The 27742-nt window shown below is 38.4% G+C and overlaps 1 protein-coding gene across 1 annotated transcript in view; it reads right to left on the bottom strand.

Annotated features, from left to right (window-relative positions):
• The window catches only part of SFMBT2 (Scm like with four mbt domains 2), a 299808-nt gene extending 274422 nt beyond the window's left edge, over positions 1-25386 (bottom strand). Inside the window, exons 1-3 of the mRNA XM_007935449.1 lie at positions 25287-25386; positions 8804-8898; positions 5898-6138 (exon numbers count right to left, since the gene is read on the bottom strand). Of these exons, the coding sequence (XP_007933640.1) occupies positions 5898-6138; positions 8804-8898; positions 25287-25386 (436 nt within the window). The remainder of the gene's footprint in view (positions 1-5897; positions 6139-8803; positions 8899-25286) is intronic.
• Between the last annotated feature and the right edge of the window lie 2356 nt (positions 25387-27742).

The raw sequence follows: 27742 nt of genomic DNA, 5'->3' as shown, positions 1-27742 counted from the left end.
GGCAGGATCTAGCCATATAACATAAGGCCTTCTTCACACTTTCTCCTAACACTTCATGAATAAACATTCTTTTATTCAAATAAGTTATGATATTAACTAACTCTGGTAATTTTGATTCAACTTTGAATGGTAAATAGAGTCATTCTGGCAAGACTCCTAAGTTTGCAATTCAAATTACAGAAATTTTAATAATGGGGAAAATAAAAATTAGTGGCATGATTCCTAAAGCGCTGTAATTCCAATACTTTTATTGCAACAATAGAAAGCCCACATACGTAGTTATCAATTTACAATCCAAGGGATTTTACTTGATATGCATCATCACACATATTTACCTATAATCTTACAGGAGCATTTTTTTCAGAGATCCAGTAGGCGCCTGCTAGAACTCCAAAACTGCCTATGCCCGGACATTAAGAGGTAATGTTGCTCCTTCTCAATAAATAACAATGAAACAGTCACTGGATTAAATGATTTCCTTACATTATCAGCATAAACAATAATTATTTGGCAGCTGCCCTTTGAAAGCTTTGCATGTGCTTATGAATAAATCAAGCCTTATTGATTTACTAAAGCCAAAACGTTTTACATTTTGCTCCTCTAATAAGAACCATAATCCCCCAGTGCACTTAGTGATGCTGTAAAGTAGCATGCTTCTTAATACTTTTAATATGAAAGATTAGTGCCGATTAGCTCATAAGTAGGAACACTGCTCTTTGAACAGCCAATTGGCCACTAAAACAAGGTCTCTAAATATGTCCTTATTAATGGAGTTCTCTAACTGCTGACTGCAATCACATCATAACGACATACAGTTGAGCTCTTTCCTTCCTCGTAACATTTAGCATAGTAATGACAGCTCACATTAATTCAAAGATTAAATTCATTTAAAATAGCAAGGCAAGAAAATATGGGACTGTAAAAAACTCTACATGCTTTGTAAAACTATCATCTAAAATAATAAAATTTCTCTCTTTCAATGCCGTAACTTCAGAAAATATATGGCTACTGTGGATAATCCTAAAACATCCATCCTTAAGATACTGAGTGCTCCAGCATTAGTCTGACAAAGAAAGGCAGTCCTCTCCCTTCTCCCGTTAAACAGAATGGGCAAAATCTTCTTGTTTGTAAGTCCAATCATATTTTCAGGCTGTCATTCTCATGCTAACTAACTCAACCCAATTTCTACAGACCACTCAGTCAAGGATGGATAATTCTTAGTTCTCTGGGTTTCAGCAGGGAACAATCTACAATTCTTCATTAGAGACACTTCCAACAATTTCCTAACCCAGTTTATTTCATTAAAATTTTATCATCCCCAAGAGTCACTTAGAAACTTTTCTTCCATGCTCCATACAGATTCCTGGGCTAGACTTCCATGGACCTTAATTCCAAAATAAATCCCATTCCTCATCTCTCTTTGCCTTTGCACAAAAACAAACAAACTTGATGTCATAGAGTCAACTCCAACTCACAGTGACCCTATAGGACTAAGCAGGACTGCTCCATATGGTTTCCAAGGCTGTAACCTTTATGGAAGCAGACTGCCATGTCATTTTCCCACAGAGCAACTAGCAGGTTCAAACTGCTGATTTTTTTGGTTAGCAGCCAAGTACTTAATCACTAGACTCACACATAAAATAAGAATAGTGACACCCACTCCTACCTTCCTCTACAAGGATCATAAACCAAGGGATTCCAGAAGAAGCACTCTTTAGAGATTATATACTATAACCCTCTCACTTCAAAGATGAAAAAGTTGGGAGTTGACTCACCGATATGGCTAAGTTAATGGTAGAGGCAAGACAAGATCCCAGATCTTCTGTCTCCAAACACAGTGCTTGTCCCTCTATATCATTCTGATCCTTAAGATCAGTAAGAAAATCTCTCTATCGCCACAGAGCTTCCCAAACAAAAACAATGTGTGTCACATATTGCTGTAATGCGTGTTAATATTCTGCGATGCCTTTTAAGTCTAACCACAACAAAGATCAACCAGGTACAGTTGCAGAATTTACAATGATATTAGCTCTCTAAGACAGAAAACCACACAAACAAGAATCCTTGTTCAAAAATAGATTCCACTATTCCCTCTGGAACAACTGCCGCCTCTGGCTACAAAGCAATAATTATCCTGTACTACAGCAATCAATAAAACCTCTTGCCCCATGAACCTGCTATTTCCTGACTTTGTTCTCTGTACTAAAGATTTCCAAGTAATATTGATTAGCTACTAAATTCTTTTCAGTTCTTTAAAAAGAGCAATAAAGAAATCCTCACATTCACATAACCTGTTATTGTTTGAAGAGACTTCACATCTTTCAGTCACATTAATGGTGAATGACTAGTTTCCCTTTTTACAGGGTTTTCCCATTTTGTTTTTTTTTTTTTTTTTTTCATTTTGAATTTGTCATATTCAGTGTGTCTGCGTCTTGCCTAATAGCACAAGGCAGTAGGATACAAATTTGCTGGTGTTTCTGAAACTGCGACTACTGCCACATTTTTCATCCATGTGAGAAAGAAGACTCGATTAATAAACTAGGCCCTGTTGTCAAACAACAGCATGGATTTTTACCAAATGAGTCCATTAGCTCTTAGAGTGCTAAAATTCAGTACCCTGGAAGTTCCCTCTAAAACTATTCACTAGAGAATGGTTTCACTACTACAAAGTGAAACCATCTGACATCCTCTCCAAGGGCATTTAGCTACTAACATGTCAAATTTTAAGGGTGAGTCATGAACGAAGTGATGAAAGCTTTAGTGGCAAGGACAGCGACATGGCAGGGCTGCAGCCAACAGTCAGAGCCTGACTTACATTCTCACTCTCTCTCTCTCTCTGTACTCTCCCCTCTCTGCACCCCTCTGAGTGTGTGTATGCCCCCTGGGATAAACACACATCTGTCTGGGCCCTCCTAAGTATGTGCATGTTTTTCTCTTTTCTCCTGAGACTGTAAGTGGCCAAGGTGTTGCCTTTTCTGAGTAACACAGGACTCTCTATGTGACTGTCATTCTCTATGTATATGTCATTCAGTCTGCACAGGTCTCTGACTATGTAGCATTCATTGGCAGAGTGTGAGCTGGAGTATCTCTGCATCTCAGAGAATTATATTTTTCCAATATTCTGTCTGTATAATTACTCTATCAAGACTGGTTTATTCGATAACAGTTCAGAACTAACAAAAAAAAAAAAAAACCCTCTTCTGTCAAGTTGATTCTGACTCATAGCAACCCTTATAAGAGTAGAATTTCCCCATAGGGTTTCCAAGGCTATAAATCTTTGAGGAAGCAGAGTGCTACATCTTTCTTCTGCAGAGCAGCTGGTGGGTTTGAACCACCAGCTTTTGAGTTAGCAGCCGAATACTTTCCCCTCTGTGCCACCAAGGCACCTTTGAGAACTAACAAAAAAATTAAACAATTATAGATTACATCATCCACCACCCATCTGTCAGTTTGTTGTACTGCAGTGGCTTACATGTTGCTGTGATATTGGAAGCTATACCACCAGTATTTCAAATACCAGAGTGTCACCCATGGTGAACAGGTTTCAGCAGAGCTTCCAGACTGACACAGACTAGGAAGAAGGATGTGGCCATCCACTTCTGAAAAAACTGGCCACTGAAAACCTTACGAATAGCAGTAAAACACTGCATCACATCTTCTGAACTCAGTGACTATTTTAATGGAAGGCCAGATCAAAAAGTGTTACATACAAACACTTTAGGCTGGCTATGGGACTAAAGGAAGCCAGTATCAGCAAAAGCCTTGTAGTATACTGCTTAGCCCAAAACTTCTCTTCTTACCTGACTATCTGTTTATGCACAACTTGAATGGAGTCAAAGTAAAACCTAACCCATTAGAAACGTTCACAGTACTCACCTGAAAAAGCACCCCTCAATATAAATGTTAAAAATATTACCTCAGATATAAAGATACAAATGATACTGACTCAAAATGTAAGAAAGAATGGTTAAGGAGAGTTAAGGCACTATTTGCCATGATAATAGCACTGATTCTTTTCTTTAAGGGCATCTACTGGCTGCTATGTAGCAGCATTTTAACCTTTGTCAGTAGATCATTCCATTATTCGATAATTGTTTATTGAGAACTACTCAAACACAGACAGTATGTGCTAGCACTGAAGTACACAGGTGCATGAACTCACACCAGTCCCTGCACTCGTGGACCTTCCCATCCAGAGGGTAAAATGGACATTAAGCAAAGAACCACATAACTGAAAGTTCACTGAACCAAATGTCCAGCAACAGAGAAGTGAAAAAGCAAAATGTGGCCTACATGCATACGATGCAATATTATTCAACCATCAAAAGGAAGGAGATGCTAATACAAGAGATACATTATGCTATGTGGAAGAATATACTAAAAACCACTGAACTGTACACTTTTCAAAGGGTGAATCTGTGGTATGTAAATTATATATTAATTAAGAAACAAGAAGGATGTACAAGGGCAGTCATGATCAACAGTAGAGGCACAAAAGGCCACGTGAGTATGAGACAGGGTTTGACTTTGGTTTCCAGAAGAACCAATATATAAGCTGATGGTTGTGGGGGCAGGGAACAACTCAAGGAAAAGGGGAAGTAAGGGTTTGTAGGCACAGAAAAGAACAAGTGCAAAGACTCAAGGCAAAAAGGAAAGAAAGCAAGATCTTTTTCTCCTGAGACCACAAGTCGTCTAGATGTTTAGCTAAGGCCAAAGTAGTGGATTCAATCCATATAAATGTCACATAAATGCAACCCTTAACCTTCTTGCCATTTATTACAATCCCTGTTAGCAGGCCCTCAATTATATACAACAGGAAGTGTAGTAAAGGCCACACATCAAAAGTATGTCAGAACTTTTTCAAAAAACAAATTCAAAATTAGTTTTGAATTGACATACAAAAGTTTTAGACTAAAACACTGATTCAAAATAAAAATATACAACAAAATCTTAAGAAAGCATTATACAAGCTTGAGAGTTAGCATGAAAAGCTCTGAAGTATAGCTGCTGCCACCATCATATAAGGAAACAGAATACATTGTTGAGATTTTGAGTATCTGGCAACTCAGTTATTCTCATTAATGGAATCAGACAAATTTCTTTAATGCATTTGTAAAATGTAGCTCCTTCTTTCTGAACCTCAGCACTACTGATAGTTTGAGCCCAAAAAAAAGTCTTTTGGGGGGCAGTAGGAACAGGGAGCAGCAGCAGCAGGGTGAGAAGAGGAGACTGCTCTGTGCATTGCAGCATGTTCAGTATCACCCCTGGCCTCTCTGCATGAGATGCCAGGAGCTAAACGAAAAATGACTTCAGACATTGTCAAACATCCCCAGGGGGGTAAAATTGCTCTGGTGCAGAACCAATGTTTTCTAGCAACTAAATCGATCTTATCTGTACAAGCTTTGGCCATTCCCTTATGAGTGATGTCACTTCTCCTCGTCTTTTGTTTCCTCCATGCTTCACACCATGACAGTCTTTCCACAACAAGACAGATTAAAACTTATTAGAGAAGCCTGCTTCAGGTGTTCTACAGTACCACTCAAAATGTCAAATTTCTAAAGAAAAATAACTATCAATCAGCATCCCTTCTGCCTTCCCATCCCCAAAAAGCAACTTGAGGATTATGCTCATAAGCCTTCATTTCCTAAAGGCCACTGTTGGCTTAGCTGTCAGACCCACCTCTGGCATCTGAAGATGTACCCATTTCCCCCACACTCTAGTGCCCTCTAGTTAGTGAAACTCAGAAAGCAGTTTTTAAAGAGAAGACCTTTCTGCTAAAACAGTTATAAGGTTGTCTCTGCCTCTACAGTGACTAGAAGTATTAAAAATGGTAACTGTTTGTAACTCAAAAGCCTTCGAACTGTGGCCAGATTGTTGCCTGGACGCACAAAGCTTACCGTCTGGCGGCATCAACACTTTGTTGTTCTGTGTACACCACCCCACCGGGTGGAGATCTGCTATCACCACATCACACCAGAAGTCGGCTCGGCGATCCTCCCCGTAACCACAGTAGCGCAGAAGCAGCAACTGCCCGCAGGTTGTGATGATGGTAGCCACCCAGTATGTGTCTGGGTTGTTCTTATTGGCAACTTCCAATTTCATTCCTGGCTGGAAGTTGCTCTGAATGCTGATTTCAACCTTAAGGAATCAGAAACAGGAAAACCATTATTATACTAGATAAATGCATGCAGAAGATAATAAGAATTACTAAAGACAAAGGACTTAAAAATAATAGGTTTCCCTGAAATACAAATGTCTAATAGAAATATAATGCAAGCTAAAAAATGTCATTTTAAATTTCCTGGTAGTCATATTTAAAAAGTAAAGCTAAGTAAGATAAAATTAATTTTAGTAATATATTTAGTTAGCCCCATAAATGCAAAGTATTATCATTTCAACATGCCATCAATTTAAAAAATATTAAGGTGATATTTTACTTTCTTCTTTTAGAATGAAGTCTTTGAAATCCAGTGTGTATTCTATACTTTCCCACCTCACTGCCGTATAGTCAATTCTGACTCATAGTAACCCTATAGGACAAAGTAGAACTACCCCCATAGGGTTTCCAAGGCTGTAAATCTTTACGGAAGCAGAGTGCTTCATCTTTCTACTGCACAGAGGCTGGTGGGTCTGAAACGCCAACTATTTGGTTTATCAGACAAATGCCTGATCTACTGAACCACCAGAGCTCCTTTCTACATTTACAGCACATCTCATTTTAGACTACACAATTTTCAAGTGTTCTGCCTTGGAGAATGTGTTTTCTTTTTTACTTTTTTTATTATTATTATTATTAGGGTTATTCGTTGTTGTTAGGTGCCACTGAGTTGATTTCAACTCATAGTGACATCATGTGACAGAGTCCAAATGTCCCCACAGAGTTTTCTAGGCTTTAACCTTTACAGGAGCAAATTGCCAGGTCTTTCACCCAAGAAGCCTCTGGGTGGGTTTAACTTAACCATAATGTTAAGTTAATAATAGTTAGCTTAACCATAATGCTACCAGAGTTCCTTAATTAGGGTCACACCCAACTAATATTTATCAACCTTACTCCTCTCTCCCGAAAAAATAAAAATCTTTCTAGCCTGGTGGAACATAGCATCCAAAGCTAAGGTATCTGATGTCCATGAGAAGTAGGTACTTAAAGGAGATGATGGGATTATAAATTACTTGTCAATGGACCCAACACTATCTTTCCTATTAATCTTGGTGCATAGGCCAGGGAAAATTCTGTACCCTGAGCAAAGACTTCAGCACTCTCCTCCAGGACACTGTACTGTGATTGAAGCAGAAGTGGGAAAATTAATTGTATTAAAGAGAACGTAAGTGCCTCCATACAGAGAGATATTGATAACTTCTTGGTACAAGGGGAAAAAAAAAGAAAAAAGCTGTCAATCGATATCTATTTCTAAGATAGCTTAAGAAAATCACCAAAACATCACATCATCGTAAGATGTAAACGTTAAAAAACATTTGGAGGACCATATCCACATTCTAAGTCAGGAAGGGTTTGATTATGTTTTAATATTTCACTCTTAGTTTTACTAAATGGCCACAACCACATTCATAATAAACTAGCAATTATAATACTATGTGTATCAGTATGATAAAAAGAAATGGAGATATCTACATTTATAAGGTCACATAAATTTTTTACAATGCCTTAAATTCCTTTTTAAAAGAACACTTAACCTCCAGAAATAATGAAGCACTTTATTAAAATTAAGAATCAAAACCTGCCTTTCTAGTTCAGCAAAGGAGCTAGAAGGTTAAGAAAGTAACTGCCATCTGCTCTTAATATACAGGCTAAGTCTTTGCCCTGCGTACCTAGTGAGAAAATGTTTCTCAGAATTAAAATTTTATTTCCATTAAAGCAACAGTAATGCCTACAAACTCGGGTTTAGAAATGTACTCTTCTCTTGGCTAATGATATACTATTAAAATCTCATGCCTAAGTAAAAATCTGATAAAAATTAATTTTCTTTAAATTTTCTGAGACTTTATTGAAAGAAATATTGCTGATCAGATGATTTCTCAGTTTGAGTCAAATGTTTTCTAAATACTTAAGGTTATTTCCTTTCATTTGACTCATCTGCTCACGAATGACTCTACAATGTTTATCTGTCATTTCAAAATAAAAATATCAATTCAAAACAAAAATATAAAGCCAGGTACTAAGAAGACATTATACATCATGCCTCTTTTCCTAGTTTGCTGGCTTTTTATTTATTCAAATTAACCTTACCTGTCTCAGGCTGTACGCCTAGACGGTAACAGCAACCTCTCATTTTACTCTCTTAGTCATATACCCTATAGCCAATGAGTCACTGCAACTCATAGCAATCCTATAAGACAGAGTTTCTGCTGTTTCCAAGGCTATAAATCTTTAGGGAAGCAGACTGCTACATCTTTCTCCCCCAGGGCAAGTGGTAGGCTCAAACCACCAACCTTTCCATTAACAACCAAGTGCTTACCGACTGTGCCACCAGGACTCCCTTTCTAGGTATATAACAAAGTTAAAACTGCAAACCATTTCATTCACACTGAGCACGTGCCCTAAGCCAAGTCATACATTAAGTGAGATGTCTTCCTGACCAGGGCACTTTCAGGAGCCGATCCCATGGTGAACAAGCTGTAAGAGAACCAACCTTCCACATTTCCTCTTTATATCTAAGAAATCTTAGCTGAATGTCTCTCTTTTACACATCATTCTTTCTTATGGATCATTTGTTCTCTCTCTATAAATTCACCTCCAACCCTCTAAATGCAGATTAAAAGAAGACATGATTGATGCTTTACATACATGTTTGAAAGATGTGTGAGGAGCTGCACTTGCACCTGTTTCTTCCAAATAGTCTCCCCAATTGAAGCCGATTTCCTCCACACTTGAACCTTCTTCTGTCCAAAGAAAAAAGAATATCAGTATTTTAGTGAGGAATGGAAAAGGCTTTTAAGTAAGAACCAAACCCAAATCCATTACTGTCGAGTCAATTCTCACTCATAATGACCGGCAGAAAGAGAAGACTGCTCCATAAGGTTTTCAAGACTGTAATTTTTTTATGGAAGCACACTGCCACATCTTTCTCCTGGTGGGTTTGAACTGCCAACCTTTCAGTTAGCACAAGCACTTAACCACTATGCCACCTGGGTTCCTTTAAGTAAGAAAAGAAAATCTTTAATGAAAGTGACAAAATAGATGAAAAGTTTAATAGGATTTTATTGAATTATTTGCTTCAGTTTGCTAATTTTACAGACATTGGTAAAGAAAGTAAACACTGAAGAAATTCTGCCTTGACCACCACAGCTAAGGGTAAAACTAAGGGTAAAATCAAGTGTTCTTAAAAAAAAGAAAAAAATCCACCTCCATCGAGTCAAATCCGACTCAAAGTGATTCCTTCTCCAGTTTCCAAGGCAGGATCTCTACAGAAGTAGATCGCCCAGTCTTCCTTCCAAGGAGTGGCTGATGGGTTGAACTGTCAGCCTTCTTGCTAGCAGTCAGATGCCTTAGTCACTATGACACCAGAGTTCCTTCAGGTGCTTAGGTGACTGAATAAGGAGCTCTGGTGGTGCAATGGTTAAGGTATTTTGGCTGCTAACCAAAATGGTGGTGGTTGAAAACCACCAGCTGTTCCATGGATGATCAGGTGGTCTGCTTCCGTAATGATTTACAGCCTTATAAACTCTATAGGGTCGGTGTAAGTTGGAATCAACTTAATGACAGTGAGTTTGGTTTTTGTTTTAGAGGTGACTGAATGAGAGTTCTTTCAAAGCACAGTTGCTGCATTTTAGTATATTACTTTGAAAATACCTGCATCATGATAGATGGACAAAAGACTGAAGTTGTCAGACTTCATATTAATTGGTTCTACAATCAACACCAATGGAAGCAGCAGTCAAGACATCAAAAGATGTATTGCATTGGGCAAATCTGCTGCAAAAGACCTCTCTCAAGTGCTGAAGAGCAAAGATGTCTCCTTGAAATCTAAGATGCACCTAACCCAAACCACAGTATTTTCAATCACCTCATATGCATGTAAGAGCTGACAATGAATAAGGAAGACTGAAGAAGGGTTGATGATTTTGAGTTGCTGTGTTGGCAAAGAATGCTGAAAGTACTGTGGACTGCTAAAAGAACTAACAAATCTGTCCTGGAAGAAGTGCAGCCAGAATGCTCCTTGAAAGCAAGGATGGCCAGACTTCATCTTACCTACTTTGGTCATGTTGTCAGAAGGGACCATTCTCTGGAGAAGGATGTCATGCTTGGTAAAGCAGAGGGTCAACGACAGCATGGAAGGCCTTCAACAAGGTGAACTGACATGGTGGCTGCAACGATGGGCTCAGGTATAGTAGGGATCGTGAGGCTAGCACAGGACTGGGCAGTGTTTGGTTCTGCTGTACATAAGGTTGCTATGAGTCAGAGATGACTCGACAGCACATAACAAGTACAAAGACACCTCCTACCTTCTAAACAACTGAGCTACCACTAGTTTGTCAGTTTGTCGTACTATGGTGGTTTGTGTCTGCTATGAGGCTGAAGGCTATGCCACCAGTACTTCACATGCCAGCAGGGTCACCCGAGGTAGACAGGTTCCAGCAGAGCTTCCAGATGAAGACAGACTAGGAAGAAGGATGGGGCCATCCACTTCTAAAAATCTTGGCTGGTGAAAACATTATGAATAGCAGTAAAACACTGTCTGATGTATTAATGGAAAACTTCATGGACAGATGTAATACTGTCTGATACAGTGCCTGAAGATGAGCCCCTCAGGGTGGAAGGTACTCAAAATACAACTGGCGAAGAGCTGCTTCCCCAAAGTAGCATCAACTTTAATGATGTGGATGGAGAAAAGCTTTCAGGACATTAATTTGATGATGAGGCGTGACTCCAAATGGCAAGAAACAGCTGCAAACATTCATTAATAATCAGAATACTGAAGATACAAAGTATGACTCTAAGAAAACTAGAAATAGTAAAAAAATGAAATGGAATGCATAAAGATTGATATCCTAGGCATAAGGGAGCTAAAATGGACTTGTTTTGGCCATTTAGAATCAGATAATAATATGATCTACTATGCCAGGAATGATAAAGTGAAGAGTAATGACATAGCATTCAACCTTAAAAACAACATCTGAAGATCTATCCTGATGTATAGTGCTGTCAGTGATAGGCTAATATCCATATACCTACAAGGAAGACCAGCTATTACTACTATTATTCAAATTTATGCACCAACCACTAAAGCCAAAGATGAAGAAATTGAAGATTTTTACCAAATTTTGCAGCCTGAAACTGACCACACATACAATCAACATGCACTGATGATTACTGATGATTAGAATATGAAAGCAGGAAACAAAGAAGAATCACTAAAAGCTGGAAAATATTGCCTTGGTGACAGAAGTGATGCCAGAGATCACATGACAGAATTTTTCAAAACCAATGAATTATTCATTGCAAATACCTTTTTTCTACAACATAAATGGTGACTATACAAATGGACCTCACCAGATAGGATACACAGAGATCAGACTGACTACATCTGTGGAAAGAGGTGATGGAGAAGCTCAATATCATCAGTCAAAACAAGGCCAGGAGCTGACTGTGGAATAGACCATCAATTGCTCATATGCAAGTTCCAGTTGAAATTAAAGAAAATTAAAATAAGTCCACGAGAGCCAAAACAGGACCTTGACTATATTCCACCTGAATTTAGAGACCATCTGAAGAAGAGATTTGATGTAATGAACACCAATAATTGAAGACCAGATGACATCAAGAACACACGTGAAGAAAGAAAATGGTCATTAAAAAGACAAGAAAGGAAGAAAATACAAAAATAGATAGAAGAGAGCCTGAAACTTGCCCTTGAACACAGAGTAGCTAAAGTGAATGGAAGAAATACTGAAATACAAGAACTGAACAGAAGAATTGAAAGAGCAGTTCAAGAAGACAAAAAAAAAAAAAAGTATTATGATAAAATGTGCAAAGACCTGGAGTTAGAAAACCAAAAAGGAAGACTATGCTCAGCATTTCTCAAGCTGAAAGAACTTAAGAAAAAAATTCAAACCTAAAGTTGCAATACTGAAGGACTCTATGGACAAAACATTGAATGACGCAGGAAGTATAAAAAGAAGATGGAAGGAATACATAGAGTCACTGTATCAAAAAAAATCGATCAATGTCAAACAATTTCAGGATGTGGCCTATGATCAAGAACCAATGATATATTGGTCACAGGGACATGAACCTCAATTGACATAGCATACTACACAAAAATATTGTTCTACAACCTACTCTGGTGAGTAGCAACTGGAATCTTAAAAGCTTGCAAGTGGCCATCTAGATGCAACAACGGGTCTCTCCTCAGCCAGAGTAGAAAAGAATGAAGAAAACCAAAGACACATGGAAACAATTAGTCTGAGGGACTGACACCATGTGATCCTTAGCCTATACATCTATGAGACCAGAAGAACTAGACAGTACCCGGCTACCACTGTCAACCACTCAAAGGGGGATCTAGGTAGGACACCCTGGATAGAGTAGGAGAACAATGTAGAACAAAGCTCAAAATCATTAAAAAAAAGGACCTGGTTTGTTGGTCTGATAGAGTCTGGTGGAACCCCTGAGACTATGGCCCCTAGCTGCCCTTCAGGTCTGGAATTGAACCCACTCCTATGGCTTCTAGCCAAACAAAAGACAGGCATATGGGCTGAACATTTACATTAGGTAGATACACTCTTTGAAGGGAATAGAGGGGCTGTGTGTGCACAGGGACATCTTAGGGGGCAGGAGTGCATGGAGGGGAGGAAGTAAGAAGGGAGCTGTTGCACTGTCGGAGATTATGGTCAATGTCATGAGACAAAGTGTATGTGAACTGCTGTATGGAAGATGAATTAGCTCTGTAAACATTTGTGCAATCACAATAAAATTAAAAAAAAAAAAAAAAGAAAAGAACCAATGGTATTGAAGGAAGAAGTCTAAATTGCACTGAAGGAATAGGTTTAAAAAAAAAAAAAAAGGCTCCAGGAATTGGCAGAATATTTATTGAGATGTTTCAACAAATGGATACAGCACTGGACGTGCTTACTCATTTATGCTAAGAAATGTGGAAGACAGCAACCTGGCCAACTGACTGGAAGAGATTGATATTTATGCCCATTCCGAAGAAAAGTGATCTAACAGGATGTGAAAATTATCAAACAATATCATTAATATCACATGCAAGTAAAATCTTGAAAATATATCAAAAACAGTTGCAGCAGTATATTGACAGGCAATTTCCAGCAATGCAAGCTGGATTCAGAAGAGGACATGGATATCATTGCTGATGTCAAATGGATCTTAGCTGAAAGCAAAGAATACCAGAAAGATGTCTACCTGTGTTTTATTGACTATGTAAAGGCATTCAACCATGTAGATCATAACAAATTATGGGTAACATTGTGAAGAATGGGAAATTCCAGAACACTTAATTGTGATCTTGAGAAACCTGTATATAGACCAAGAGGCTATCATTTGAACAGAACAAGGGGATACTGCATGGTTTAAAATCAGGAAGGGAGTGCATCAGGGTTGTGTTCTTTCACCATACTTGTGGTGGTTAAGTTTGTGTGCCAACTTGGCTGGGCCTGCTTGAGTGGCTGGGCAGTTGAATGTAGTTATTCCCCACGGTGAGACTGGTAATTAACTCCATGGTAGAATCTACTGGAGCAGCTGAGTAGCTGCTTTGGGTATGTGGTCTGCTTCCCGTATGAAAGAAACAGCTTTGAGAATAGTCTCTAGCTTCTGGCACACTCAAACTCTGCATGTAGCCATGTCATTGTTCAGCAGCCTGCCATGCTCTGCCGACCTTGGGACTTTCAACGGACTTGAATTAACAGCCTACTGTGTGGTTTGGTAACACTGGGACTGTGCCTTGTAGTTTGTCAACCTTGGGTTTGTCAGCCTCAGCAGCCAGCAGCTAAGTGAAGAAAAGCCTCCAACTCCAGTGGGCTGGGAGCAAGATGCAGAGCTGAAGCCCAAGGCAGAGGGGCTTTCACCCAGCCCCAAAAGCCCAGCACTTTGAACTTGGACTTAAAGCCTCCAAGCTATAAGAGAATAAACTCCTGTTTGCTAAGGCCATCCCATTTGTGGTATATTCTTGTCAGAGTGGTACCAAATAACCAGAACAATACTTATTCAAACTACATGCTGAGCAAATTATTTCGAGAAGCTGGACTATGAAGAAGAATGTGGCATCAGGATCAGACAAGGAACCACTAAGAACCTGCTACATGCAGATGACACAACCTTGCTTGCTGAAAGTGAAGATGACTTGAAGCACTTACTGATGAAGATCAAAGACTACAGTCTGCAGTATGGATTATGTCTCAATATAAGGAAAATGAAAATCTTCACAACCGGACCAACAGTTGTGTTAGTCAATATCATGACCATCAATAAGCAACATCATGATAAACAGAAAACAGAAGTTGTCAGGGATTTTATTTTACTTGGATCCACAGTCAACATCCATAGAAGCAGCAATCAGGAAACCAGATGTCTTACTGCACTGGGCAAATTTGCTGCAAAAGACTTCTTTAAAGTGTTAAGAAGTAAAGATGTCACTTTGAAGACTAATGTGAGGAGCTCTGTTAACATAGTGCCTAAGGCATTTGACTGCTAACCAGAAGGCTGGTGGTTCAAATCCCCCAGCCACTCCTCAGAAGGAAGGCTGGGCAATCTACTTCCGTCGTGGTACCACCTCGGAAACCCAAGGAAGGGTTGCTATGAGTCGGGTTTGACTCAACAGCAGTGAGTTTGGTTTGGTTTGGTTTAACCCAAACCATGATATTTTCAATTGGCTCATACACCTGTGAAATTTGGACAATGAATAAGGAAGACTGAAGAAGAGTGGATGCCTTTGAATTGTGGTGTTGGCAAAGAAGACTGAAAATACCATAGACTGCCAGAAGAACGAACAAATCTGTCCTGAAATGCAGCTGGAATGCTCCTTAGAAGTGAGAATGGTCCAACTTCCTCTCACCTACTTTGGTCATGTTATCAAAATGGACCATTCTTTGGAGAAGGATATCATGCTTGGTAAAGTAGAGGGTCAGCAAAAAAGGGGAAGACTCTCAACAAAATGAACCAACATAGTGGCTACAATGATGGGCTCAAGCACAGCAAGGATTGTGGGGATGACACAGGACCAGGCAGCGTTTTGTTCTGTTGAACACAGAGTCGCAGCCATGTTGACAGCACCTAACAACAACAACACAGGCACCTCAGCCTTTAAGAAGGCTAGAGAACAAGGCGAAGGGAACCTTTGGGAAAGCACTGTGATTTATATATAGCACCAGCACTGTTTGTCCATTGGCTCCTTACTGTGCAGTCATTTAATGGAAGTTGTTGATTAAAAATAATGTCATAGACATTAGTGCTATTGGGGACTTTACAAAGCACTGAATCCAATATTATTTTAAAGAAAAAGAAAGTGAGGCCCAGAGGCTCTGTAAGTACCTATGGCCACACAGCAAGTTAGCAACAGAAACAGACCGGATGGTTGTCAGGCAGACCCCTGATGCCCACTGGGTCCAGGGCCTATACTCTTGCCTTCTGCCTGGACAGAACACTCAGAGCAAGACACACCACAGAAACCAACAGGACATGTGTTTCTCCAATCACAAGAAACAAAGAAAAATACGATCAAATGCACAACATAGCTCTTAAAACTTTAAGTTCCTCCCAACCACAAGCAAGGTAGTTAAATTTGCACAAACCCACAAACTGTCTCTAAATGAAATCAAGTAATTCCCAAAACAGTTAAGACTCTACATAAGATATAATTTATATAACTGAAAAATACCAGATGAAGTTTTTTAAAGTATAACCAAAGCAAACCAAACTTACTACCATCGAGTTGATTCGACTCATAGCAAACCCTCCTTAGGTTTCTGAGGCAGCATCTCCACGGAAATAGATTGCCCAATCTTCCTTCCAAAGAATGGCTGGTGAGTTTGAACAACCAGCCTTCTGGTCAGCAGTCATATGCCCTGTTGTTGTTGTTGTTATGTGCCATCGTTGGTAATGTAGTGCCTAAGGCACTTGACTGCTAACCAGAAGGCTGACGGTTCAAACCCACCAGCCAGTCCTCAGAAGGAAGATGGGGCAATCTACTGCCATAGTGATATTGCCTTGGAAACCCAAGGAGGGGTTGCTATGAGTTGGGTCTGACTCGAGGTCACGTAACAACAACAACAACAGTTTCCAGCATCACAGCAACATGCAAGCCTCCACAGTATGACAATCTGACAGACGGGTGGTTGGTTATTAACATAGAAGTGGTATATCCTAGCATGTGGGCCAGAAGAATCAAGTGATAGGAGGGCCTAAAAAACAAAGCCTTGTGCTTGAAGACTATCACTACTGTTTTAAAATTTATAACAGGGAAAAGTAATTCTCTGGTTATACTCTACATAGTCTCAGAAATTGACCGAACAGGATAAATTTTACAAACTCAGAAGACACTAAGTTGAGAGGCAGTTATCTTAATTTTCAACATAAATTTCCCCATATACTTAGCATAAGTCAAAGTTGTTGACAAATGCCTCCTCAAATTTTACTCAAAAGTTTAGATTCTCTTCTTTTGCAATAATGTTCAATGGATGTTCACCCTATAAATCTTCTACTAGCAATAGCAAATTTCATTAGCCAAGAATAATAAATGCTTTTACTACTATATTAGTAGTTTATAATCAAATGACCAAGGTAAAGAAGTCACCTGAAGATTAAAAATACCTTTCCTTTATCCCTCTCCCAACATTCTGCATCACCCAGGGATTTATGCATTTCAAGGAGTAACATGCTCCCTGAAGGAAATCAATGATTCTGCAGCCACCACCTAACAAGGGATGTTAGGGGGGTTAGGAGGCTGGATGGTGCAAGCTGTTTGCAACTGGCTGCTAACCTAAAGGGCAATTCAAACCCACCCAGCAGCTCCATGAAAGAAAGGCCTGGCAAACTGCTTCTGTAAAGACTACAGCCAAGAAAACCCTATAGAGCAATTCTATTCTGTAACACATGGGGTCACCATGTACTGGAGAACAATTCAACAGTAGCCAACAACAACAACAAGACACAGTGAAGCAAATCCAAAGAGAACGCAGTTCTATTCTGGAAAACATCTCAGGGTGCCACCCAGTACCTCTGCTTGTAATTCTCCCCAGTGCTCGACATGTATTTTTATACCACTATTTTCAGGTTTACCAAGCTGTGTTTTTGTTTTGGTTTGTTTTGTTCCCTGATCCCCTAGTTATAAGCATCAATGCAACACTATTTACTCACTAAAGTGAGGATGACTTGAAGCACTTACTGATGAAAATTGTAGACTACAGTCTGCAGTATGGATTACACCTCAATATAAAGAAAACAAAAATCCTCACAACTGGACCAATAAGCAGTATCATGATAAATGGAGAAAAGATTGAAGTTGTCAAAGACTTCCTATTACTTGGTTTTACAGTCAACACCAATGGAAGAGCAGCCAAGATATCAGATGACATATTACACTGGGAAAATCTGCTGTAAAAGACCTCTTTCAAGTGCTGAAGAGCAAAGATGTCTCCTTGAAGACTAAGGTGCACCTAACCCAAGCCATGGTATTTTTAATCACCTCATATGCACGTGAGATAGGGACAATGAAGAGTTGATGCTTTTGAGTTGTGGTGTTGGCAAAGAATGCTGAAAGTACCATGGACTGCTAAAAGAACTAATAAATATGTCCTAGAAGAAGTGTAGCTGGAATGCTCCTTGGAAATAAGAACAGACAGACTTCATCTCACCTATTTTGGTCATGTTGTCAGAAGGGACCGTTCTCTGGAGAAGGATATCATGCTTGGCAAAGTGGAGGGTCAGTGAAAAAGGGGAAGGCCCTCAACAAGATGGATTGACACAGTGGCTCCCAATGATGGGCTCAGGTATAGCAGGGATCATGAGGCTGGCACAAGACCAGGCAGTGTTTAGTTCTGTTGTACATAACATCGCTATGAGTCAGAGATGACTAGACGGCACCTAATAACAACAACAAAGTGGCCAGGTGTTGTGTCTATAGCAGGTATCATTTGATAGCTAACATGGTGCAGACAAGGTCCAGGCTCTTCTATAGCCTCAGGTCCTGCTTTTCTAGCCTCAGCTGAAACCACAACTTCATGTGGACCCTGTCTGTTGCTCCAGCTATATCAGGCACATTCAGCTTCACAAAGTGACCACACACTTTCACAGGAATGAATACAGTGTAGCAAGAGCAACACTGTATTTCTGTGTCCAGCTCTCTGCTAACTGCTTTACATGCATCACCTCAATTAATCAGAGAACACTGATAGATACAGACTATTACTCCTATCTCACAGAAAAAACGACTAGAGCTCAGAGAGGTTCGATCAATCACCTAGGGTCATGTAACTGTTCAGTCTCAGGCAGGTGTCCAACACAGCCTGGCTGATTTTGAAGCTGGCACTCTTAATAAGTTAAGCACCATACCATGTCATTCCTGGGCCTTCATCATGCTTTTCTTTTTGCATCAGAAAGCACCCTACCATGACCACCCCTTTCTCCACCTGAGAGAAGAATCCAAGGTGGTCTTCAAGGCCTTATCAGCCTCTATGAATTGGTAAGCATTAAATACTCCAAAGCCAAAATCAGGCAACAAGAAGACCAAGGAGACAGGGTGAGGCAGAAGGCAGCAGCCATCCTCAAAGGGAAGAATAGAGTGAACAGAGTATCTGGAACCTGTTTGTGAGGAAGAGAACCCAGGGAGAAGGTATGGGGATAAAACTCAGTCCTGGGTCAAACTCCAGGATGAAAGTTTTCTGAGATTATAGCTGTTAAAAATGCAATGCAACAGGAGATATCCTATGAAGTGATGAGTTCCTTCACACTGGAAATATTCAAATCAAGAATGAACTGTCAGGGAATTGCCTGCTGTGGCCAGTTCCTCAGATGAGAAGGCCTTGACGAACATCTTTATCATTACTACCTAAGCCTCAATATTCTTTCACCTCAAATCAGTGGTGAGGGGATGACCATGGCCTACAACAGGAACCTCAACTTTGAGACTTCTTCTTGCAGTTTTTTATCTTTATACAATTTTAATGCAGGTTATGAGTATTTTACCAAAAAATTTATTTCCATCAGTGTTTAATTAATTACAAACTACATTTCCAGTCTCTTCTCACAATATAATTCAATAATATTCCAATCTTTTCTCTCAATATAATAGACTCTAAAATGCTTTGGCACTCCATCATGAACTCATTTAAGTTAATCCTGTCATTTCAAGGTACTGCTGCATCTCTCAAGAGAGAGGTCATAAGAACAACACATAAGAAAGTACTATTCTTCTCTGCTGGTCTAAAGAAAATATCTTTACAAATACCCCCAAAAGTCAGACCCAAAACGGAATTTTAAAAAAAAATAAAAACTGTTACTTTTTATTTTTCACTGTGCTTAGACTAGTGGCTTTTACTGTGCTGTTTTTACAATGAAATCATATACAAAAATTTAGGGTTCCTCACAATAGAGCTTTTTAAAATCTGTAACATATAACACTTCCTGGGGTGTATGTACCCTAAGCAGCTGATGCTCTAAAGGCAATTCAATGAGCAATATACATAAACACACAAAATGTTTATGAGTAGATGTCTCATAAACCCAGAGCAAATATTTACAGCTGATTCATAAACCTCTTAAACCCATAAACATTTTATCAAGGAAACTCTGACAATCTCCCTTCTCTGTAAATGAACTACTAGGAGGCATTTCCCCATGATGTAATGAAAATAGGCTATGAAAAGCTACTAAGAAAATTTCACAATTTAAAAGAAAACAGGGGTATTAATGAGTAGCAATCCAGTTTCAGAAAACAGAAAGCTATTTATGTGACCAGAATATTTCATAATAAATATTTTTAAAAATACCTTACTAAAAAGTACTAGTGACTTTACAGTGAAAAACAGAACAAACCACTCATACATCTTTTTTTAAGTAATGAAATCTTGGACTGGACAATTTTACAATCTGAAATAAGGCTAACTTTTCAAGATTAAATATTAAAGCCCATAACCATATGCTATCCAGTAAAGAAATTAAGAATTGGTATATTCAGAAAAAACAAATCTTACTGAGCACCTTCTTGAACATGCTGGATATTTTTACAAATGTAGAAAAAGAAAGCAAACAGTAAATCTTCATTAATGTTAACTACTGATAGTCAAGTCATATTATCCTGAAGTTTAGAAAATAGTTCTTTTGTCAGTATACTAAACAGAAAGAAAAATATAAACAATTCAGACAAGTATTGGAGACAAGTGCTGACTCCAAAACCAACTTCAGGACTGCAGGACTTCCTGCAAGGAAAAATCCTCTGCACATCTGCTGAGAGAAGGGAAGCAGGGACCAGGAAAGGAATGGGCAGTGCTCATCTTACTACACTTTCTCTAGAAGAAGAGAAAAAAAATATAAAAATCACCCTAGGGCAAGCAACAACTATTCAAGAGAGTTTGGAAACAAGGAATAGTATAGAGCCACAATGGACTAGCTCCAAGCATAAAAAGTAAAAGATCGGAATTTTTCTCATAAGAATGCTGACTCCTGTGGTACTCCAGTTGACATATTCCTAACAACAGCAAATCAAGCCCACAAATTCAGCGTAATTCTTTTTACTCAGAGGCTTGCCCAGTCTAAATTTGCAACACCACTTTATCTACCACCAACTTCATCAGGAAATTACATTTAGCAGGCTTGTAGAAATAATGTCAAGAAATCTATTTATCACTATGCCAGCATATTGTTCTGCTGGCTTTTATCACAACTGAAGAAGCCTAGAACTCCAGAAATCAAATGTTGGTCCATTTTCCTTCTTTGTGCTCCTCGTGATAACACTGTCAATTTTGTCGGCTGGAGAGGCCTTCTGTTCCTAGGCTACCTCATCTCCCTGTGCTCATTCCAGTCACGTATGGAGTGTTCATGGGAGGAGGAGTAATTTTATGTTGTGCCTATTTCATTTACAGGACTTGGGTGTCAGTTATTGATCCCGACTCTTATTTGAGCTTTCCTCAGAAAAAGAGGCAAAAAAAAAAAATCTGGTAATGAGATTCGGAGTCCATTGTTTCAAGCTGTAGTTTTCATTTTGGAGGGATCATCGTTGTAAAAGAATCACAGAAGCCGGGGGTTGGGAGGCTGGAGTGAAGGGAAAAACACGACCAAACAACCCAAGATAAAAAGACCCTGGAGCAACCAGGTAAGATTTTTCATTCTTTGGAAACATAATTTTGTCAGAGAAGAAATGTAGTTACTCAAGGAGATTGTTAGGGAGATGCAGTAATGCACCACAAAGCACATCAGAAGAGGAAGAACAGAAGAAAAATTGATGGGAGAACAAGAAAGAAACTGAGTTGTGCCTATGTTCCATAAATTCTGTGTGTACGTGTGTGTGTATGTGTGTGTGTGCCCACACACACACGCATACATTTTTATATATTCTGGATTTCCTGATGACATATCCTTACACTGAAGGGGCAGTACAGCCAAGTGCTTCAGAGCTCACACTCCAGAGCCAGCATGTCTGAGATTAAATCTTATCTCTAACACATTAGCCAAGTAACTTAACCTTGCTATCTGAATAGTTTCCTCAGTCATAAAATGGGCAAAATAAAAGTAGATATTCATTGGGTTGCTGAAAGATTGAGTTAATGCATGTAAAGTACTTGAAAGAGGGCCTGTCATATAATGTGAATTCATGATAATATATCTATTGTTCCTTATATGCAAGTCAATTTAGAACCAGCTGAAGAACTCTGACTTTGCTTTCCCTTGCACATATGATATGGAAATTTCATCTGAAAACTCTTACAGGGAAAAGAGCCTCAGTGCTTAAGACTTCATACAGCACTAAACTGTTATACAGCTGGCCCCAGAACCAAACAACCCATGATTGAATGCAGAAGTGCAAATATTTTATATATTAACAGGTAGAAAAAAAAAAAAAAGACTGTTATTGTTGTTGTGAGGTGCTGTTGAGTCGATTTCAACTCATAACAACTCCATGTGACAGAGTAGAAGTGCCCCGAGAGGGTTGTCCTGGCTGTAATCTTTACGGGAGACCACCAGGTCCTTTTCCCAGGAACTCCCTGAGTGGGTTCGAACAACCAATCCTTCCAATAACAGCCAAGTGCTCATTCGTTTGTGTCACCAGAACTCCTCTAAAAGTGAACTACTTAAAAAAAAAGTAATCTACTTGAAGAATCATACTTCATTATGTTACAATGGTTTAAATGCTATTAGATTTCAGTTTCTAGAATGAAGTCAGCCTCTATTGTCTACTAAATTTTTTTGATCAGAGAACTAAAAATAGCAAATAACAACAGACCATTAATACACAAGATAACATAACCCAGAAACCACAGCTATGGACATATCCAAAGTAAAATGAGATTACAAGGTTGTAGACAGTGAACCAGAGATAGCAATTGGCAAGTGAGGACAACTACAAACAAAAAGAGGGAAAAGACTGTGCAGTCACAGAATTTCTAAATGGTGAGGAAGTTAAGAAAGTTGAAAGATAGAATGGACTGTTCTAAACTTGGGGATAAATTTATAAATCATAGGGTAACCACAAAGAAAAATTATAAACCTTCACATCACAATAGAAAAGAGGACAAGCACAAATATTCAGCATATACTAAAACAACAGCCACAACGGGAATGATAACACAATTCATAAACAAAACGAGCTCAGCACAGAAAATAATATGGAACAAAGAAACCAGGGACACCAGGAAAAAATACATAACAAAATGACAGCAACAAATTCAAACTTATCAATAATCACCCTGAATGTTAATGGATTAAATGCACCACTCAAGAGACGGAGAGTTGCAGATTGGATAAGAAAACACAACCCATCCATATGCTGCCTACAAGAGACACACCTTAGAGATAATGACAAAAACAGACTAAAAATCAAAGGTTGGAAAAAGATATATCAAGCAAATGGCAACTGTAAGAGAGCAGGAGTGGCAATACTAATTTCTGATCAAATTGACTTTAAGACAAAAACCACCATACGAGACAAAGAAGGACATTATATAATGATTAAAGGATCAATTGAACATGAAGATATAACCATAATAAATATTTATGGACCCAATGAAAGAGCCCCTAAATAAATTTTTGACCCTACTCTAAATCTATTTCTTCTTTAAAAGAATCTGTCTTTGTAGTTTCATCTAAGAGTCACAGAACAAATATGGCAATTCCAAGGAAAAAAAGGACATAATGAGTAATATAGGGAGGGAAAAAAAAGCAAGGATTTCTGAAAAATGTTAAGACAATTCAGAGCTATTTAAAAATACTATTTCTACTAAAGCTCTTAACATGTTCCAAGGTTATTATATGTTCTACCCAAGAGCAAGGAACTAATTGTGACATTAAGTATATGATGGGCTTTCACTGTGACATAACCTCAGCCAATGATATAATGAATCAAGTTCCCATACTTCCCCATACATGTAGAATTACTCTCAAAGAAAAGACAGTACAATTATTTTCACTATCATTAATGAGCTTCAGAAGCTACTAAAGTTTGAGATATACCTCACCTGCATAAAAATGAAAAATTAATCAATAGTTGGCTTTTAAAAAGTTTGAGAACATAACATAGAAAAGGATGCAGGAGTAGGCATCATATGTACAGGGATGATATACTACAAAAAATATGATGAAAGCTCAGAGACTCCGAAATTGGGGAAAAAAATCTCACTTGGGCAAACATAAGACAGACTTTTTTTTTTAAGGGGAAATTTATTTGTAGTTAAATAAAAACAGAATAATTAGGATGAATCCTTCAGCCTATGGAACTTAGCTCTCTCAGAAGGAGTTTACATATGTCCATGTCCAAAGGAAAATTATTCATCTCTACCACTTGACTGCTAACCAGGAGGCTGCTGGTTCAAACCCACCGGCCACTCCTCAGAAGAAAGGTTGGGCAATCTACTTCAATAGTGATACTGCCTCGGAAACCCAAGGCAGGGTCACTATGAGTTGGGTCTGACTCGACGGCACACAACAACAACTGTTAGAAGGAGTTGTTTCTTCACTCCTGTTTTATGTGCAGAGTATCTGAAAAGGGGAGTGCTGAGCTGATTGTGAAATAAATACTAACATCTTTCAACATATCAAGGCTATCACTCATTTCAGGGTTATCCAGATTTCTTTCAGATAAAGATAAAATTTGAGAAACTTAAGCTAATAAACTCAACAACAGGAAGCAGTATGTAATTCTGTCATTGTCTGGTCTCATCCAAATCTGAAGACAAACTGTGTAACTTCTTTGAACAACAAATATCCAACTTAGTTAATGATCACATTTTTTTTTACATGAATTCATCATGCCAAATATTTATGATCCACACAGCTAAGTCTTTATTTAATTTGCTGCTATGTAAATAGCTCAATTCTTTATTTAAAAAAAAAGAAAACTTTTTTTAAATAAACCCTCCACTGTGTAAGTATTTAGAAAAGGATTCATTTATAAATGCATTACTTAAATATTAAAATTCAGTCAAAGGCTCTTTTTTCTTTTAGACTTCTTGAAGGAAAAAAAAAAAACACTTTACTACAAATCCACATAAATTCTTTCAAATTAGGTACTTTGCATGCTTTCATGCAAAGACTGCATTCAAGACTCTAAAGAAGGGTTCTGTGGTAGAGGCATCTAATGTTTAGGCAGAACCTGTTCTCTCCTTCTGGGAACATGAATGAGAATTACACTTCCCTGCCTCCCTTGCAGTGTCAGGAACATCTAACACTGAGCTAAAGCATTTAATTGCTAGTCCCAGACCCTGCAGCTCTGCTTTTCCCGTTATGGAAAACCCTGGAGCACCATGTTAATATCGCAGCATTGAAAGATGGTGCAGAATGACTCTGTGGAACAGAGAGTCCCACTGATCTATTAGACAGTGTGTGAATGATTTACAGACATTTACTGTGGTAACCCATTGAGATTCTGAAGTCATTTGTTATCTCAGTATAACCTAGCCTGCTCTAGCTAGTATAGGCAACATTAATTTTGAACGAAAACTTGCATAACTTTAAAGCTACTATATGCTTATAAATATGACAGCAAATTCTAGGAATAGGCAGTATGTGAGATCTAGGAATATTGCCCACTGTTTCCTGAATATCTTCCTGAATTTTTTGATCAATAAATCAAAAAGCCAGATGGATCTAGAAAACATAAGCCTACCTGAATCAAGATCACCATTGCCATTGGCTGAGCTGTGATGCTTTTCCAAGGGTGAAGGTGAAGGGTCTTGCATATTGGAAATTGACAAACTGCTCTCCATTCCTAATTAGTTAGTACCCTTTTCCTTTAATTCATCCTGCATGAAGAGTTACCTAAGGGCAAAAATAAATAAATAAATCAGAGGATTTTAATTATAGCAACATGTTTTTAAGCTCTCCAAAAACAATTTAATACTAGCAAAGCTGTTACCATTTCATCATTAATATTTAGGATGCAATGTAATGTTGATAATAGCAAACACTAATAAGAAAGAATAAAGAGTCCATCTCCATACAAGGTCAAAAACAGGTCACAACACAGCAAAATGACCTATTTTCTGTAGGTCATTATTGTCCCTAAAATGGACACATTTTTCAACACATTTACAAATACAGTCAAATCTACCATGATAGCATTAAGCAAGGCATTCTACCACCAAAACTTTCTTTCTCTTATATTCATTGCTACGAAGCAGCAAACACATGTCTACTTCAACATCCCCACATTCCATTATTACAACAGTATCTTGATGCTCATAAGAGATTGGTAAGAAATCAGTAAAAGTGATTTCTTACCAAAAATACTTAAAAGTATCAACATTTGCAAAAACACTTCTTACAAATTAGAAATGGCAACTTTTCCGATATTAGCATGCATTCTGGTATGACTGGGGGAGCAGTGGTAAACTTACAGCCAGGTTTCAAAGAATCCTACAATCTAGTTCTCATTAATGTCACAGCCCATGAGTCACTCAGGAGAAGTCATTACTAATAAGCAGCCATTTACAGCTGTGGTGATTGAAAAGAAACAGTGTTTTTAAATCTTTCACTTATTCAATGAGATTTTCCACATTCTCTTTTATTTTGCACATTGTTAAATTAGCAAAAGGGCAAGAATGGATAAAGGAAAGAAATAATAGTTCATCTATGCCAATAAACAGAATATTCTGTTACTCATGTACCAGTAAATTTTTTTTCCCTCTTCCAGGCCTTTATTGAGCAACATTTTCTAAGATGTCAAACCAATCGTACTTAGAGTTAAATTCTCTAACCATCTTTGTCTACTAAATTTTGAATTTACAATTATTTTTCCTTTATGTGATGGATCTATTTTTTTTCAAATATCTTTTTAGTCCTTTTTGTACTTTTTGTTGAGAGAAAACTAGATACACAGGCTCCTAACATCCTAAGATACCATGTTTTTGTTTGTTAGTTACCACTGAGCCTGTTCCAATCAGGGATTAGAACCTGTTCATTCAGGTTTCACCCCCTGCTGAGAACTTACACCTCCACTCCAGATACACTGAGTCAGAATCTACATTTTAACAATATTCTATAAGAATCACCTGTGAACCTGATTAAATATAAATTATCATTCAGTATATCTGGGGTGGAAATGCAAATAAATATTTTTTAAGAACACTAAACTCTTCAACATATAGAAAACGAAAATCCCCACAACTGTAACAATAAGCAGCATCATGACAAATGGAGAAAAGATTGAAGTTGTCAGGGATTTCATTTCACTTTGATCCACAATCAACACCCATGGAACCAGCAGTCAAGAAATCAGACACTGTATTGCGCCGGGCAAATCTGCTGCAAAAGACCTCTTTAAAGTATACAAGAGCAAGGAAGTCACTTTGAAGACTGAGGTACACCTAACCCAAGCCATAGTATTTTCAATCACCTCATATGCATGTGAAAGCTGGACAATGAATAGGGAAGAATGAAAGAGCTGATGCTTTTCAATTGTGGTGTTGGTGAAGAATACTGAAAATATCATGGACTGCCAGAAAAACTAACATCTGTCCTGGAGAAAGTACAGCCAGAACGCTCCTTGGAAGCAAGAATGGCCAAACTTTGTTTTACCTACTTTGGTCATGTTGTTAGAAGGGACCATTTCTTGGAGAAGGATAGCATGTGTGGTAAAGTGGAGGGTCAGCAACAGAGAAGAAGACTCTCAACAAGATGGACTGACACAGTGGCTGCAAAGATGGGCTCCAGTATAGCAAGAAAAGGAGAGGGCTGAGCTGATTGTGAAACAAATACTAACATAAGTAGTGACACTAGTAGTGATAATACTAACATCAGCAGTGTTTCATTCTGTTCTACACGGGGGTTCTATGAGTCAAAGCTGACTCAATGGCACCTAACAGCAACATACTCTTCATAAAACATATAAACATATATGAATATACACATGCACACACACACACGCACGCACACACACACCCCTTTGGTGCTATTTGGTTTACTTTCCTGAAAAATATCTTGAGTTTTTGTCACAACTGAAGGTATATAAAAGAGTGTGTTAATCATGTGTGTAATGATAGAGAGAAAGCTGAAAACTACTAGTGAGGAAAAGACTGAAAATATACCAGGTATACAACACAGTAATTTAATGTAATGCCTATA

This window comes from Orycteropus afer, unplaced genomic scaffold (assembly GCF_000298275.1).
Source record: "Orycteropus afer afer isolate SDZICR_OR568_19922 unplaced genomic scaffold, OryAfe1.0 scaffold00028, whole genome shotgun sequence".
Classification (NCBI taxonomy): Eukaryota; Metazoa; Chordata; class Mammalia; order Tubulidentata; family Orycteropodidae; genus Orycteropus; species Orycteropus afer.
This window is presented reverse-complemented; position numbering and strand designations above follow the sequence as displayed.